Genomic DNA, 15,022 nt, shown 5'->3' with positions numbered 1-15,022 from the left:
TTACGTACACACAATTATGATATTATCTTTTGCTAATGTCTGGACTCTGGAGCCTCTTCTTCAGATATTTTAATTTTCATGTGCTGCCAATTCATGTAGCAAAAGAATTGTGATCGTATATATTATTAGGGAGGCACGTGGCTAGATTGCGTATACGGATTTAGGTGACACATTCGTCTGCTTGTCCATTAATACTAACCCGGGTCCGGGATCAAGGTCCGAAAGGTAACATGAATTAAGTGTTCATGAACTTGAGATAGAAATAAATCGGAGGTGTGCTGGATAATCTCTGACAAGAATTTTTTGATGTCTAAATTAGTTCGATAAAATTAAAAAAAGATAATAAATATTGGTGTAGATGATAAACCACGTATTCGTAAATAAGTCAAATATTACGAATAAGTCAAATATTCGTATTTGTACCAATTCATGTACCATGATCTTCAGCCTTCTTGCTTGGAGTGATCTTCGAGCCTGATTTCGGGCCTTTGGATCAGGATGGTTTATTTACGACCCGGCCTAAGTACGAAATATGTGGACACTTGTCTTCTAAGGTATTTTGCCTTTATAATTAATGAAATTGTCACCATTTTTCTTTAAAAAAACAAGTTAAAAATATTAAATAATGTGATCACAAATTATGAAATTAGAAAACCAAAGTAGAATGGATGTTGTATTTCACATTATATTATTCCTTTTAATTTATTTAGTAAATACATGATACGAACATATATTTCTTTTAAATAAAATGAATAGCAAAATTTTTATTCAAATTATCTATATATTAATTAGAATAAAAGTATTATAAAATTTGAAATAGACGTTTAGAGTCAAACTGTTGTGAACTTTCATTTAAATAATTTTCACAATAAATAACCAAAAAAATAAAATAAACAAAAGGAAAGCAGCTGGGTACAAGCAAGTGATGCAGGCTAAGACAGAAATGATACTGAGAGAGAGAGAGTCTAATACTAAAAATCTAAAAGAAAATAAAATAGAAAAAGAGTATTATCGAATCTAAATTTAACCACAAAAAAAGAAAAAGGGATTTACAGACAGGAAACATGCCTTAGAAGCAAAAGTACTGTGCAATACACTTCTCGCTCTAAACCCTAAAGATTCCCCCTTCATCATTATTTTTTGCCAGCTCAGCTCGGCTCAGAATCCCACTCCTGCCGCGCCGACTCCCAGCGTGGCTCTCCTGTGTGGCTCCAGCTTCCTAATGGCGTTCTTCCAGAAACATGACTCTGGCATGAGCTTAGCCGCCGCCGTCCTCATCGGCTCCGACTTGCACCTGGTCAGCACGAACGGCTCGTATGCCACAGCATTCACCAGCTTCTGCTCAATCATGGTGGCCATGGACGCAGCCGCCGCCGGTAGAGAGCATGACGACCGCGGCGGCTGCTGATCAGCGGGCGGCGGGGGAGCAATGGGCTTAGGCTTGGAGTCGATGCTGAGCCTCCTCTTGACTGGTTCGTGATCGCAGCCGCCTGCTTTGGTGGCTTTGGTTTGCTTGCGGGGCCGTTCCGGCAGCCACCTGATGAAGTCTGTGCTGCAAACCCATGTTTCCTTGGAGACCTCCATGGAAAGCTTGGGCTCGCACATCATTAACAGCAAGCATTCTGGCAATACAGGGCTTTCTTTTTCTTTCTTGGGTTCTTCATTGCTAATCACTAATTCTTGATTTGCTGGGTTTTCCGTTTCCAATTCTGTGGGTGGTATTGCAGTTTGCAGCTCTTCCTCTTCTTCTTCTTCTTCTTCTTCTTCATCGTCCTCTTCTTCTTCTTCTTCTTCTTCTTGATGGGTTGTTTCTGGCTCCGATTGTAGCTGGGCTGTCAACTGATTTACTTCCTCATTATTTACAAAGGTTGTACCTTTATCTGCAGTGTATGATTCTTCTGTTGCTTGTTTTTCTTCATCCGTGGCAACTTCTTCAAGGAGTGGCTGTACTTCGTTGCTTTCAGTATCTTCTTCATCCGATTCTGTTGATGGAGATAAATGACAAACTGAGCTGTCTTCTACTTCTTCCTCATCTTCAATGGGGCAATCTTCATAATGCTCTACATTTTCTTGGTCTAAAAGAGCTTCAAATGAGGACATATTGGACTCAACCTCTTCTTTTTCTTCTTCTTCTTCTTCTTCTTCTTCTTCAGATTCTACAACCGCTTCTTCTTCATTGCCCAGAATTTCTTGCTGTAGCTCCTCTTGTTCTTTTCCTCCAACCATATCATCAGTGCTAATGACTACTACTTCCTCTTCCTGAGTTTCCTCACCATGGCCAAGGTCTCCTACTTCCATTTCCAAGTTGGCTTCTGCTGGTGTCTCTTGTTCTTCATTAGCTTCTACTGAAATATCAACTTCTTGCTCAAAGACTTCATCTTTACTACCTTCACATGGTTTTACTTCGACTTCTTCTTCAGAAACCTCGTTTTCTTCTTCTTCAATATCCTCATTTTCATTTCTAGGGGCAGCATCAGCATCCCAGCTAAACCGATTGGCAAGAGTAGCCATTTTCATCGGATCAGATCTGCACCTCATTAGCAAAAGAGCGTTTTTGGGTGGTATGCAAATGCTCACTCTCGCTGCTTCCTCTTCTCCCCCAACACTCTGCCCCTTCACTTCAATCCTATCATCCTTAACCTCAATATCCTCGAAAACGTGCCTTCTTGAACTCCTCATCGACATTCTCTCCCCCCTCTCCTCCTCATCTCCGCCGCCAACCACCAGCTCAATCTCCCTCCTCTTTCCTCCTTCACCGTCATTCACTGACACCAGCCACCTTGCGAACACGGCCCCGCATCCATTCTCATTTCTCGTCGTTCCATTCTGCTTCTCAGCCTTCTCCCCTTCACCAGTTGAAAAACAAGAACTTTTACACGGGAACAAGCAGCTAAATTCAGCCCCAAATGACCTCAAAGCCTCACAAATTGAGATTGGCAAATGAACCCATCTCTGGTTCCTGTGTGGCAAACATTCTTGCGGCTGTTGCTGCTGCTGATAATGTGCACTGGCGTTCGAATACCTCTGCTGCTGAGGACAAACTTTATCCTCACTCTGGTGCCCTCCATCACCACAAGCTTGCTCTATCTTTCTAAAACTCACCTCCCCGCTCCGCCTTTTGGAAAGACTCCGACTCTGCTTCACTTTTTTCTTGGTCTTAACTCTAACCTGCCCAATGCAAGTAACTTTAGGGGAAGAGGGCTCCGGGTTTTCGAAAGCGCAGCCTCTTTTCTTGCCAGTGGTGGTGAAAAAGGGAGATGCTCCCCCTTTGAGGCTGCCATTGGTGCGGAGGCGGCGGCTGAGGGAGGAAGAGAGAGAGACAGGGCCGGTGTCGCGGGCGGCGCGGCCAGGGCTGAGGATTGATTTAGAGAGTTTCATAGAAGAGGAAGAGGAGAGGCGAGAAGCGAAACAAATGAAAAGCTCACTTGTGGTGGCGGCAGCAGTTGTAGTGCTGCTGCTACCTGTGCTTGTAGTGCGGAAATGGGGTCTATCCAAGTCCATTTCCTTTTCTTGATTTTGTTGAGTGTTTTTTACTGCTCAGGTTTTCTTGCCATGGACGAATGTTAGAAGGATTGATTCGTTGTGCAGTAAAAGTCAAGAATGGTGGGGATGGGGTTGAATATATGTTGATAGAGTGAATGCTATGGTGAATGATAGTAAAAGGTGGGAGGGAGAGATCAGTGTGGGAAATGGGTGATAAAGCTGTGATTTGTATCGTGGGGTTGCAGCAGTAGTACTGATGGAGTGGTTAGCAGTAAGTCAGTGTGTGTTGTGTGTTTTTTTGGAGTGAATGGGAAGATGGCAATATGCTGTCTGTCACCTTTCTCTTTATTTTCAATGCAACCATTATGACTGGACTGCCTGTTTATGTTCTTAACTATTGTATTTTATCACATTAATCTTATTAATAATTATGAATGTGGATGGGGTATCATGGTCGATTTTACAATCCTACCCTTCACTTGTACTAAATTCCAATAAAGTCACTTTTTTTTTGCTTTTGTATGTGTTGGAGTAAATGAATAGGGTTACGAGTAACAAGACCTAATCAATTATATAGATGCAAATAAAACAATTTTGAATAAATTATATTTCATTTACCAAATTGAAATTAAATATTAGGTGAGACTCAAATTCTTACACATCTCACAAGATTCAAATAAATTAAGTGAGATATAATAATCAACGAGTAATCTTTTTTAGATGTCAAGAAATGAGTTTTCGTCATTATTCATTGTCTGAAATTTGAATTTTGACTACTACTTAAAGGATGAGCCTGTTTCATAACGACAATCTCACCAAAATCAGGATAGACGAATACCACTTGTTAAATCAAGTCAAGCCTTCATAAGTAATTTATACTTAAATCTTCATAATCGTAGATATTTACGATCAGATAAAATACATTCTACTTGAACTACAATTTCAAATATGGACATTTATCCACTATATATATTCATTATCAAATAATTCTCATGATCATGATGAGGTAATTTTGACAAATTATTAGGAGCAAAAAGAAGGGTAAATTGATGAGACAAAAAGAGGGGTAATGAAGTAGGCAACATGGACAAAAGAATATCAACTTTTGCAATGACCCACTATTGCCTTCATGTCATCATGCCCTTTTATGGGTTGATAATGTGAGAATCCTAGAACAACACTAGCTATCATCCAATCATGCATGAATCCATTTCCCATGCATGCTCATGCCCAACTTGATCTAATCACACAACAATTACATATACTTACATGCACATAAAATAAGAATGATGGGGTGCTAATGGAGGCATAAGGGCCACCATGAATTTAGAGGTTAATGTGACGTGTTTTTGCTTGTTACGTTTGTTAATTGAACGTGGCCAGATCATGCAGGGACCAAGACATACATGCATCATGACATACATGCTTTATACGCAATGGATTTGATGTTTAGTACACATGTCTAAATACTACTACTCTACTGTCTTGGGAATTCCAATTGGCTGCATTTGCACCATTGCTGTTGCTCACCCATACCCATACATACATATCTTTGTATAGGAAAATAATAAGTTAATAAATAGGATATTTTTCAAATATGATTTTTTTTTTCTATCTTTGATCAAGTAAATGTTATATCCAGTTAAATTTATTATGAATTCTAATTCTAACTATTCCAATATTTTAAAAAGTATTTAATCGGTATGAAATGTCTATTCCATATACGATATACAACAACAATATTATCCAATTCAGTCAACGTCAAATCCAGCAATATAAATTGTAGAATGTATTTATTTTGTAAGTAGGTTAAGTTAATGTTGATTTAAATAGTTTATGTAAACAGAGTATAATTAATATAAAAAAAATATCGTATTACCCAAATAATTTATATCATAAAATAAACAGTCCCTAAATAAATTCATATTTTATGAATTAAGAGTGAGCACTCTATATTCTTAATGAAGTTTGAAATATTTGAGTAGAAAGTTAGTGGTCTAATCATCAGACCACATGCTGATGATAAGTATGATTTTGGCTGCATTATACATCAATAATAAGAAAATTTATCATAGACAATGTCCACCTCCTCAATATAGTGTCTCTCTCATCTTTCTCAAATATTTATCATGTACATAAAACAGTAAAGTATAAAACTAATAATCATCAAATTTTATTTAATATGAAAAAATTAGAATGTATTGATGTATTATATTCTATGATGTACGAATATAAATACGATGATATGAAAGTTTTTAAAATATTATAACACAATATGATACTGACACGATTATATACAATATATTTTTTTTATTGTATATATTCTTAATTTATCGTAAAATTAAAATTTGTAATATGGAAATATCAAGATAGAACATAAATTAAGCATGTCTTATATCTAAATTCTTTATTAAAATACTTGGTCTCAAATATATATATATATATATAATCAGTTTATTCTATTATGCAACAGAAAATCTGTAATAATCTAATTGGTTAAATCATCATGACTATATCTTGATTTTTTAGCAATTTCATCCCAAAATTTTTAGTTTAAGAAATTGAATTATTATTTCTTGTTTTTGTTAAGCACACAATTCTTTTTTTTTTTTTTTTGTGTGTAATAAACATCTAAAAAAAATTAAAATTATAATAAAAACCTTAACGTGTTCAAAACATATAGAAAACACTAATACCGGATTCTTTTTTCTTTTTAGCTTATATTTTCAGACATGTGTATAGACTGTCCAATATATTCCAAAGCTGTATTTGTATTCAATATTGAATAATTTTTCAGAATGTCAATATATTATAAAATTATAATTCACAGTATTTTATATATATAACAGAATAAAAGAAAAAGAAAGAAAGACAGAAATACGCCTTTCAGTCACATTATGAAGTGAACGTGGTGAGAGTTAGCCGTTATATATGGTCAAAGGGAAAAGCGTGATATTATGGTGGGAAAGATGGGGTCCACCCAAGATAAATCACATGGAGCAGTCGATAGGGACGAGGTGTGAACCAGATGCCTCCAAGAATGCACGTGACTACGAGCCTACTGTACCACACACCAACATTTCCCTTCCTCACGCTCCTCATCCCTCGTACACTCCACCCCCAACCCCTCCACTCCCCAACACCACAACACGCGCCGGGGGCCGAGAGTTGGTCTCAGGTTCCCCAAACACCCAACGCCACCAGGCCCTCTCACGCAACACCATAGAGCCGCGCGACGCCAGCGCGTGAACAAGTACAAAGTGGCTGATGATGGCTCGCTCCCAGCACCAACACCCAGGCTCTCACCAGCTTTCCTCCACTGAAAAGCCGACGCGTGATCACATCTTCCCACGTGTCCGTTGCCTATTGGTTGTACTAGCCTCTCAAATACTTGGGCCGTACCAGGGATTGAAACACGAAGCTTAAATTATGGTTTAAAGATAAAGCAAGATTAGTGAGGAAAATGATGGAGTTAATTATGATGATGAAAGATAACTTGGGAAGGAGGGCTTTGACCAAGAATTCAACCGCAACATGACAAAAATGCCATATGGTAATGGGAGTGTTGGGACAAAACCCATAATTCCATCAAAGGAGATAAAAAGTGTTCTTTTCCCCCTACTTTTCGTTGTTTTCTTTCTATCACTTTGCTATTTTTCCTTCTTGTTAGATTGAGGGACTGCTTACCAGTCTTGCTTGATCGATAAGGTTCATATGTTATAATTAAAATTGAATATTATGAATATGGGTATATATTAATTTTATTATTTTTTATTTTATTTGAATGTATACTAATTTAATATATTAATGTATTTGATGATATAATGAATCGCACGCTATTTATAATAAAGGTTTTGATTGATTAGGGGTTTCGTGATTGAATTAATTGGTTAGGTGGTGAGTCGTATTGTAGGCACATGCAGAAGGGATTAGGTGGTCCAGGCATCAACTGTTGGATTTTGTTAACATTGATAGGACTGGCCCAAATTTAAGCCCATTATAGATGAGGTTGTAATAAATGAAAGGGACTGGAGTTCTCCATATATATATTTTTTTCTTTTTCCTTTTAAATAATGTTTGACAAATCTGGTTGATATTTGAGGTTATGAGTTCGAGTTTAATCAATTGCTTAACTTATGGGCCCACATGGATGTTTGTCTTATTTTAAGTGAATTTACCATTTAAAATGTTAAAAAAGATGCTCGGCTCATTTGAGAGGATGCATTAAATAGAGCAAGAAGAAAAAGAAGAGTTGATTACTGAGCAGCTCAAGTTTGCGACAGAATATGTTAAAATTTTGCTGGACTATTAAAAAGATTACAGTAAATTATATTGACATCCGTTGAGATTAAGGTTTAAATACATAAACATTATTTGCTTTTTTGCATATTACAGATACACTTGCTTAGGGAGTGTTAATGTGATATACATTATAGGAGGAAAGTTAAACAAACCACCTGGCTGGAGATCGGCAGAAGCTTACTGGTTAGTGCGAAATTCTAGATAGGATAAACCCTATCCCCTAAATTGGTGAATAAACAAACACATTTAGGTTGATCAGCATCCGACCAAACATAAACCCAATTGAATCAAATTCGAAAATTTGCCCGTAAAAGATTTTTTACCTGTACGCTGGAGTAAACATAAAAAGATTGCAATTGTTCACTACCGGTCAACAATCCGTACGAAATATGCCCAGAAAAAACACAACACATATGAATCAACTGGGTCCTGGTTTCTCTTTGTCATAGGCCCACAATCTCACTGCAAAACGTTTAAACTTTTGGGCAGCAAGGGATGGATTCATGAGTCATGACAACTGGAGATTTTATTCAAGTACAATGACCTATCTCCATGGACAACAGAAATAAACAATTCCAGGACTACGTTTTAAACAGCGCCGTACGGTCTTTCTAATTTTCTGTTTCCGGGTCTGAGGACGGTGGGAGTTTTTTAAACGATACCATTGATACTAGACGACATGGCTCTGCCACTATTCGCATGGGTGTACCGACTGATCTCAGTCAGGATTTTGGTGTTTTCACTTCAATGACACGACTTTTAACTACGAGGAGGAGAAAACCACCTTGTGCACAATAAGGAAAGCAGGTTTGGTTTTCCTTCAACCAGAATCATCATAGTTCACAATTTAAAACTTTAAAATCCTGATGACTGTTCTAAATTGATAAAAACATCTTTCAGTTATTTCTTAGATGCTTGAGTAAGACAGCAATAATTGTAAACCAAATCTTCAGATTACTATATTCACTATAGTTGTGATCAAATTCATCGTATATATCCAGATGACAATTGATCAGAAACGACATTTAGCAAAGACTACCTAAGAAGCAAATTGCCTATGCTTGAAATTCAAAGGGTATTATTGCACCAACTGATTTAAAAAATTCACATCAGACAGACACAGAGATTCATAACTGATACATATTCTAACAAATCATAACACGCTTATTTATTCCAAATAGAGATAAGAATAGCAATCCGAAACCAATTCGCAAATTTGAAGAAAGTGCGGCAAATATAGGAAACTGACTCTGGAGTCAGCGGATTAACAGCCTCCAGAACCTCCGGTCCGATGAACCATGGGAACAGCACCACTCCACAATTCATCACCACACTCCACCATACACCGCCACCCTGGCGACTCCACAATCGCCACTGGTTGCTTGCAGACGAATTAAATGGAGCTCCATTATTGAAATTTCTGCTGCGGAGAAACTACTTAATCCGATGGAATGAGAAATTGCAGCGACCAATTGAAAGGAGGGAAACCTAGTAACGGTGTTGCTACCCCCAGAAAGGTGGACAATGTTTAGACTTCAAAGCTATAGAATTTGAGGGTATCTATAGTTCATCACGTCCTCTTTTTCTAGAAATAGAGACAATTTTTTCTGAAATGTTTCAAGTTAAAAATAAAAAACAATAACTCCTTTTAAGAAATTTAGTAATAATATTATGAGACAATAGTTCTTCCCGTAATTCCTTGTAACACGTGCATTTTCATGTCAAGGGGCATTCAGCTACACTCAGTAGGAGCAGGCAGTATAAAGAGAAATTCCATTGCAGCGATTATAACATTGTTACATACCCATATTAAGCTACCGCATGTAAATCCTTGCCCAGTCTGAAACACTAGTTCATAAATCTAAACCTAAACATAGTTGTTTTGCAAACATATATACACGATTATTCTACAATTTTATGAGTTTGTGGACCTTAACCATAAAAAACATCCAAATTGGAAGTCAGGCCTCAGATTACCAGGCCATTTATCAAGGAGGCTAGAGCATGGAATCCCTTTCTATGCATCGTCGTCTTCCGGGTTATTGACACGCTCACACTCGTCAATCCACTCGCTGTATCTGTAGACAACGAATTTCATGATTTAGATTGGACGAGGAGGAAACTATCAGTTCATGAAATGATATAAAATGCTTCAGACTTCACTTACATGTCTATAGGCTCAGTCAACGCTGCGAATAATAGAGGGGAGAAGGTTAGTTCACATTATCCAATTAGAGAAAAATGAAGGGTGCATGTGGTTGCCATTTAAATCAGAGGAAGTTTTTTACGGCATTTCCAATAAATCCTAGATGCCAAGTGTGTCAAGCTGTTGAGTTTCGTAGGAGAAATAAACGGTACACACCTGTTACATTGGTGCTAAAGCTTTCTTGGCAAATCCTGCATGAAGCCTCGCCAATCAAGTTCTTCATATCACTGAAGCAGAGAACAATGTTGTTTTACTTTTACACCACACATGCACACATGAATGCAGTGCAGAACCCAAAAAAGAAGGGAAATTGGAACAGCTTTCAATAAGATGTGAAGTCAAAGAATTGAATACATATGCTGGTGAAAATTTAACACAACTTTTTTTCTACTGCAGTTAGAAACTTCAGGTTCCAGCACATAACGTTCTCTGGTCAGGTGCCAGATTCCTTGTATCCAGTGTGTACATTTCACCCATATGTCTTCCTCCAACAGATACACAGGGCGAAACATGTTTTTGAATTTGGCATATGGTTTATGTACAACCCCCACTTCTCCTTTTGATAAATAAACATATGACATACAATCGACTGCTTTGAACCTCATACCAATTACTATATGTGAAATAGAAGAACATCATTTCTTATATCAGCAAATAAAAATCAATATTCAACAATTAGATTGTTCAGACATCTTATTGCATAATCAACAAGTGGTAGAGAAAATATTGAGTTCGGAACCACTTACATGCGGCACTCCACACTGGTACCATGGTTACAGAAGGGACAGCTGAAGACAGTGTCAAGTTTGTCCATTCGCTTCTTTGGTGGTGGCTTCGCCCTCGACTTCCTCTTTCCCATCTTCTGATTGAATTACAATTTGTTAGGACAAGTGTCAATTAGAGCAAATGCCAACTTCACTTGTGCCAATATCATGACAAGATAAATGATTAACTAGAAACATCCCAACCATATAAGGATATATATAACACTTTCTGACAAAAGTTCAACATATACCAGAGTGTCAAAAATTCTACTCCCTATTTCTTCTAATGTTTTATGAATTATAAAGAGGCTAATGTTTTAAATACTATCATATGCAAGTAAAACAGAGAACTTTCTAGCATAAGATGGCATTTCAAATAGAACTTTATCAAAAACATCCTACAAAAGGATCAATTGTCAGACAGGTTCTGCATCATAAAATTAGGGCTTGGATTAGAATGCAGAATTAGTCTCTGAGCATAAGATTGCCCATGTAAAAAGCTTCCATCCAAAGCCACAAACTTAAGGATCAAGGATGTGTATTACTCAGTAAATCATCAGATAATGTAATCAACTAAACAACAATTCACATTCATTGAATTGATGTCATCAGTTTAACATCGACCTTTAATTCAAAACCAATAGCCGCACTTCTATACTTGGAACGGAGCAAAACTCCTAGGGATAATTATAGAGGGAAAATCAGAACAGCTAAAAATGGATGTCAAACTCAAGTTTTTCTCCACTAAGAATCATGTTCACGAACAAAAGAAGATCCAGTGAAGGTCTAAATAAATTCAGCTGCAAGATATAACAAAAATTCTCCTTACTTGGGCGCAAAACTCTAATTGGCCATAGGCAAAACCCTAATCCATAATACATTCTACTCGGACTGAAATTGAGCTTGGACTTTCAAGAAGCTTAATGGAAGATACTGATTAGAATTACAAATTTCCAATCAAAGAAACCTCCGAAAGCAAATTAAGACGAACCCTAATCAATCACATGGATAAAGATAAACGCAACAATTAGAAAAGCTTATAAACAACATAGTAATAATTAAAGCACATTAGAAGCTGTAAATGCAATCACACACACACACACACAATAAGGAAAGAGGAAAGAGGAAATACGAAACTTACCTTGGAATTTCTTTGTTCTTAGTTCCGCACAAGATTTCACTCAATGACTGAAGACAGGGGCTAGGAAGCTGGCAAATATATACAGAGATGTCTACCGTGGGACAAACGCGAGTTGCAGCGCGTCGTTGGTTTCTTCTTTTCCAGATTCTCCAGTCAGTTTGCCTTTGCCCCCTGTGCGTATTGCAAGAAGCATGAAAACCAGAACAGAGGCACCGTCCAATATTCACACCAAAGTCGCGCGATAGCGACTTTAAAACCAGAATTAAGAAAGTGTTATTTGGTTATGGTACTATCTTTTCTACTACAATTCATCTATACAATTTAGATATATATCTTTTTACTTTATTAGCTCCTCATAGTAAATATTTACATAATTACTGACCAGCACCCTTTTACTATCTTCATCTTCTTTTTTTTATCCATTAACTTTTATATTTTTTTACTATCTACAAGTGATAAAAATGCCTTTTAAATTAGTTATTTATTTTTTCTCTTTCTCCTACTTCAAAATTATTTATTTTTTTATCAATATTCTTTTCATATAATCATTTTCTCTAACAAAAAAAGGAAGTAGTAAACAATTTCTAATAATTTATTTTTAATTTTTTTTGTCCACATGTATCCAACTCAAATAAAAGTAGATTAAGATCGCCTCCACTTGTTTATCATATAAGATCAAAGGCTCAAAATGCACTGTAGGTCGGGTTGGGCTGGTCCTCAACATGAGTGGATTGATCCACATTCCACCCCAAGCCCGGCAATACTTGTTAGTGAAATTATTGTTCAAGTCCATAATGTAGTTCTATTATTTGTTTTTTTTTTTTTAAGTTATAAATTTTTTATTTAACTTAATTTATTATTTATCTTTTTTGTAATATAATTATAAATTTAAATATCAAAGAAATCTCATAAAATAAAATAAAACATGTCCAATTAACCTTAGTTCAGGTCTCAATCGGGTTGGTCCATAGATTGGGCCTGAATTTTAAAATGAACTTAATTGTACCACATTTAAAAGGGCAAGACCATTCCAGACACCATGTGATCGAGCTTTTCTAAATTGATTCATATTGATCATAAATCGACCCAATTCACTGTGCACCTTCAAACAAGTAATTTTCATTCATAAATTATATCACTTTCAAGAATAACTCAATTGCTATAATGTATTTCTCTAATGTAACTCAATACGATATAAGCTTCGAAAAGTTTTATGTTAGAATATGAAAAGAAAAATGATTCAAACCATATTTGACTACATTCAATTAATTAATGATAATAGTTAGATTTATATTTAGTAGAGAACCAATAAAGTCAAAGTGGTTGAAACAACTAGTCATTTTCCCAATATTTTGTCAATTTATCAATATATAATACACTAAGAATAATAAACAAAAAAAATTATAATAATTCATATAAAACTGAGATAAATGTCCATGCATTTAGGAGTATTTGAACCCATGAATATCAAACTTATTCATATAATTTTAGTCTTAAAGTGAGTTTGATTGGGACGAAAGTGAAAGTAAAATTAAATGTATAAGAGATAATTTGGTGTTTGGTTAGGGAGAAGAGACAGAGGTGAAGTAAAACTTAATATATAGGAAACCCCTCAAGTTGAATTTTGTTTTCATTCAAAATTGGGTGGAAAAATAAAAGTATAAAAGAAATACAATTTTTGTTTTTCTTTACTCTAATACCCATGCACACAATTTCCCTCCAAAGTTGTTTTTGGCATAGAGAAACACACTGATATTTGAACTCGAATTCGTTAGTTGAAAATATTGTTATTAATTTTTTTTTATTTAAGCTAAACAGTATGAATGAACGCTACTAATATTGATGAATATTTTTATTAATAAAAGTATTATTCTTATTTGATAAAATATGTTAAAATTTTTGATATACTAAAACTATATTAGTATAATATTAATTTATTTATTTTCTAATACAAAATAAAGAGAAGGGGTTATTTAATAAAACTACAAAAAGTAGTCTTTTTCTTCTCAATATGTTTTTCTCGTACCAAACTATAGGAAGTATTTGAGATTTACCCCCCTTTCAATTTTATCAAACAACTTGAAGAAAACTATATGTTTTCGCTCCTCGTCCCTCTTTCACTTTCTTTTTCATCTCAATTGAACCAAACGAATCGCCAGTGGATGAGACATGAATGCTAATTAAAGCCAATTTAAAAAACTAAAATTGGTGGAAAAAGTGAAGTTTTTGGGTTGAGTTGAGATTTGTAAAGCATGGTGCAGGGTAGTTGAACATGTGAAAAAGATATGAGTAGTTTGTTCTTGTTGTAGGTGGGATGTTAGAGGGAGATTATTTATTCTTCTTCCCCAATCCTTGAATGCTTTGTTATTAATATTAAGAATTTGGTCCTGGGGATAGGGATTATTTGGAAAGAGTACTAAGAAAGAATGAATGCTTAGAGCAGACTATGAGTGTCCTAAGTTAGATAGGGATTAAGCTATAAGCACATATAAATGAATAACATTTCAATTATTTTAATTAATACAATTTAGATGGAAGTTGATGTATAAAGTTGAATAATAAATTTTGAAATTGGTACAGTAGGGATCACTATACTTACTACCCTTTTCACTCTACAATCTTATAAATAATAGAGACAATAAATGGATTGAGGTCTGCCTGTCGTAATCAGAAACCAATCTTTGCAAGTGGGAATGATTGGGAATTGTCACAAGGGTTAAAGTTAAAACAAAACTTGAAATTCCTCCAACCTGCATGCTTGTGCTTTTTTAGAATAAAACAAAATAATTTTATAGAATTTTATGATATTAGAAAAAAATTAAATAAAAATTTATACTTATTTTCTATAGACTTATTATTGATTTATTACAAGTCAAACAAACTTTTTTTCTAACTAAATTACCCTTATAAAGGTGAATATATACCTCCTCACATGCATTAACGTGTGAGATGTATAGGGGTGCTTAATTTGATCAGGAAAATATTTATTTGGCCTGAGACAAATCAATCGAGAGCAAATATAGATTTTTGTTTAAATTTTTGGCTAGTATCAGCATATTTGGTGAATTTTGACTAAAGGAGGGATATATCTGTTAGATGGAAACAAACGTCAAGAGTACTAAATGT

The 15,022-nt window shown here is 35.4% G+C and overlaps 2 protein-coding genes across 3 annotated transcripts; both read right to left on the bottom strand.

Annotated features, from left to right (window-relative positions):
• Window positions 1-972: 972 nt before the first annotated feature.
• On the bottom strand, window positions 973-3,642 carry LOC110012128 (uncharacterized). The gene has a single exon (XM_020694555.2). It carries the CDS (start codon window positions 3,499-3,501, stop codon window positions 1,159-1,161), a length of 2,343 nt encoding a protein of 780 aa, XP_020550214.2. The 5' UTR covers window positions 3,502-3,642; the 3' UTR covers window positions 973-1,158.
• A 6,012-nt stretch (window positions 3,643-9,654) lies between these two features.
• LOC105165417 (transcription elongation factor 1 homolog) lies at window positions 9,655-12,038 on the bottom strand. Of its 2 annotated transcripts, none has more exons than XM_011084416.3 (5): window positions 11,897-12,038; window positions 10,738-10,853; window positions 10,148-10,218; window positions 9,953-9,974; window positions 9,655-9,863 (listed from the first exon to the last, which is right to left on the bottom strand). In XM_011084416.3, exons 2-5 carry the CDS (start codon window positions 10,848-10,850, stop codon window positions 9,803-9,805), a joined length of 267 nt encoding a protein of 88 aa, XP_011082718.1. In that variant the 5' UTR covers window positions 10,851-10,853; window positions 11,897-12,038; the 3' UTR covers window positions 9,655-9,802. The 2 variants fall into 2 exon arrangements, with proteins under 2 accessions (XP_011082718.1, XP_011082720.1); XM_011084418.3 differs by having other exon boundaries at window positions 10,738-10,850; window positions 11,897-12,037.
• Window positions 12,039-15,022: the final 2,984 nt, after the last annotated feature.

Source organism: Sesamum indicum, linkage group LG12 (genome assembly GCF_026168435.1).
Source record: "Sesamum indicum cultivar Baizhima isolate 11 linkage group LG12, ASM2616843v1, whole genome shotgun sequence".
In the NCBI taxonomy this organism is placed as follows: Eukaryota; Viridiplantae; Streptophyta; class Magnoliopsida; order Lamiales; family Pedaliaceae; genus Sesamum; species Sesamum indicum.
The sequence above is the reverse complement of the archived record's forward strand: the minus strand, read 5'-3'. Positions and strand labels throughout refer to the sequence as shown.

Bases quoted from the DNA above. Each gene is read 5' to 3' on its own strand.
- LOC110012128 (XM_020694555.2), bottom strand. From the start codon at position 3,501: ATGGACTTGGATAGACCCCATTTCCGCACTACAAGCACAGGTAGCAGC.
- LOC105165417 (XM_011084416.3), bottom strand. From the start codon at position 10,850: ATGGGAAAGAGGAAGTCGAGGGCGAAGCCACCACCAAAGAAGCGAATG. The intron at 9,975-10,147 runs GTGTGTACCGTT...TATTATTCGCAG, and splicing joins CTTTAGCACCAATGTAACAG to CGTTGACTGAGCCTATAGAC. The intron at 9,864-9,952 runs GTAAGTGAAGTC...CGTTGTCTACAG, and splicing joins TTGACTGAGCCTATAGACAT to ATACAGCGAGTGGATTGACG.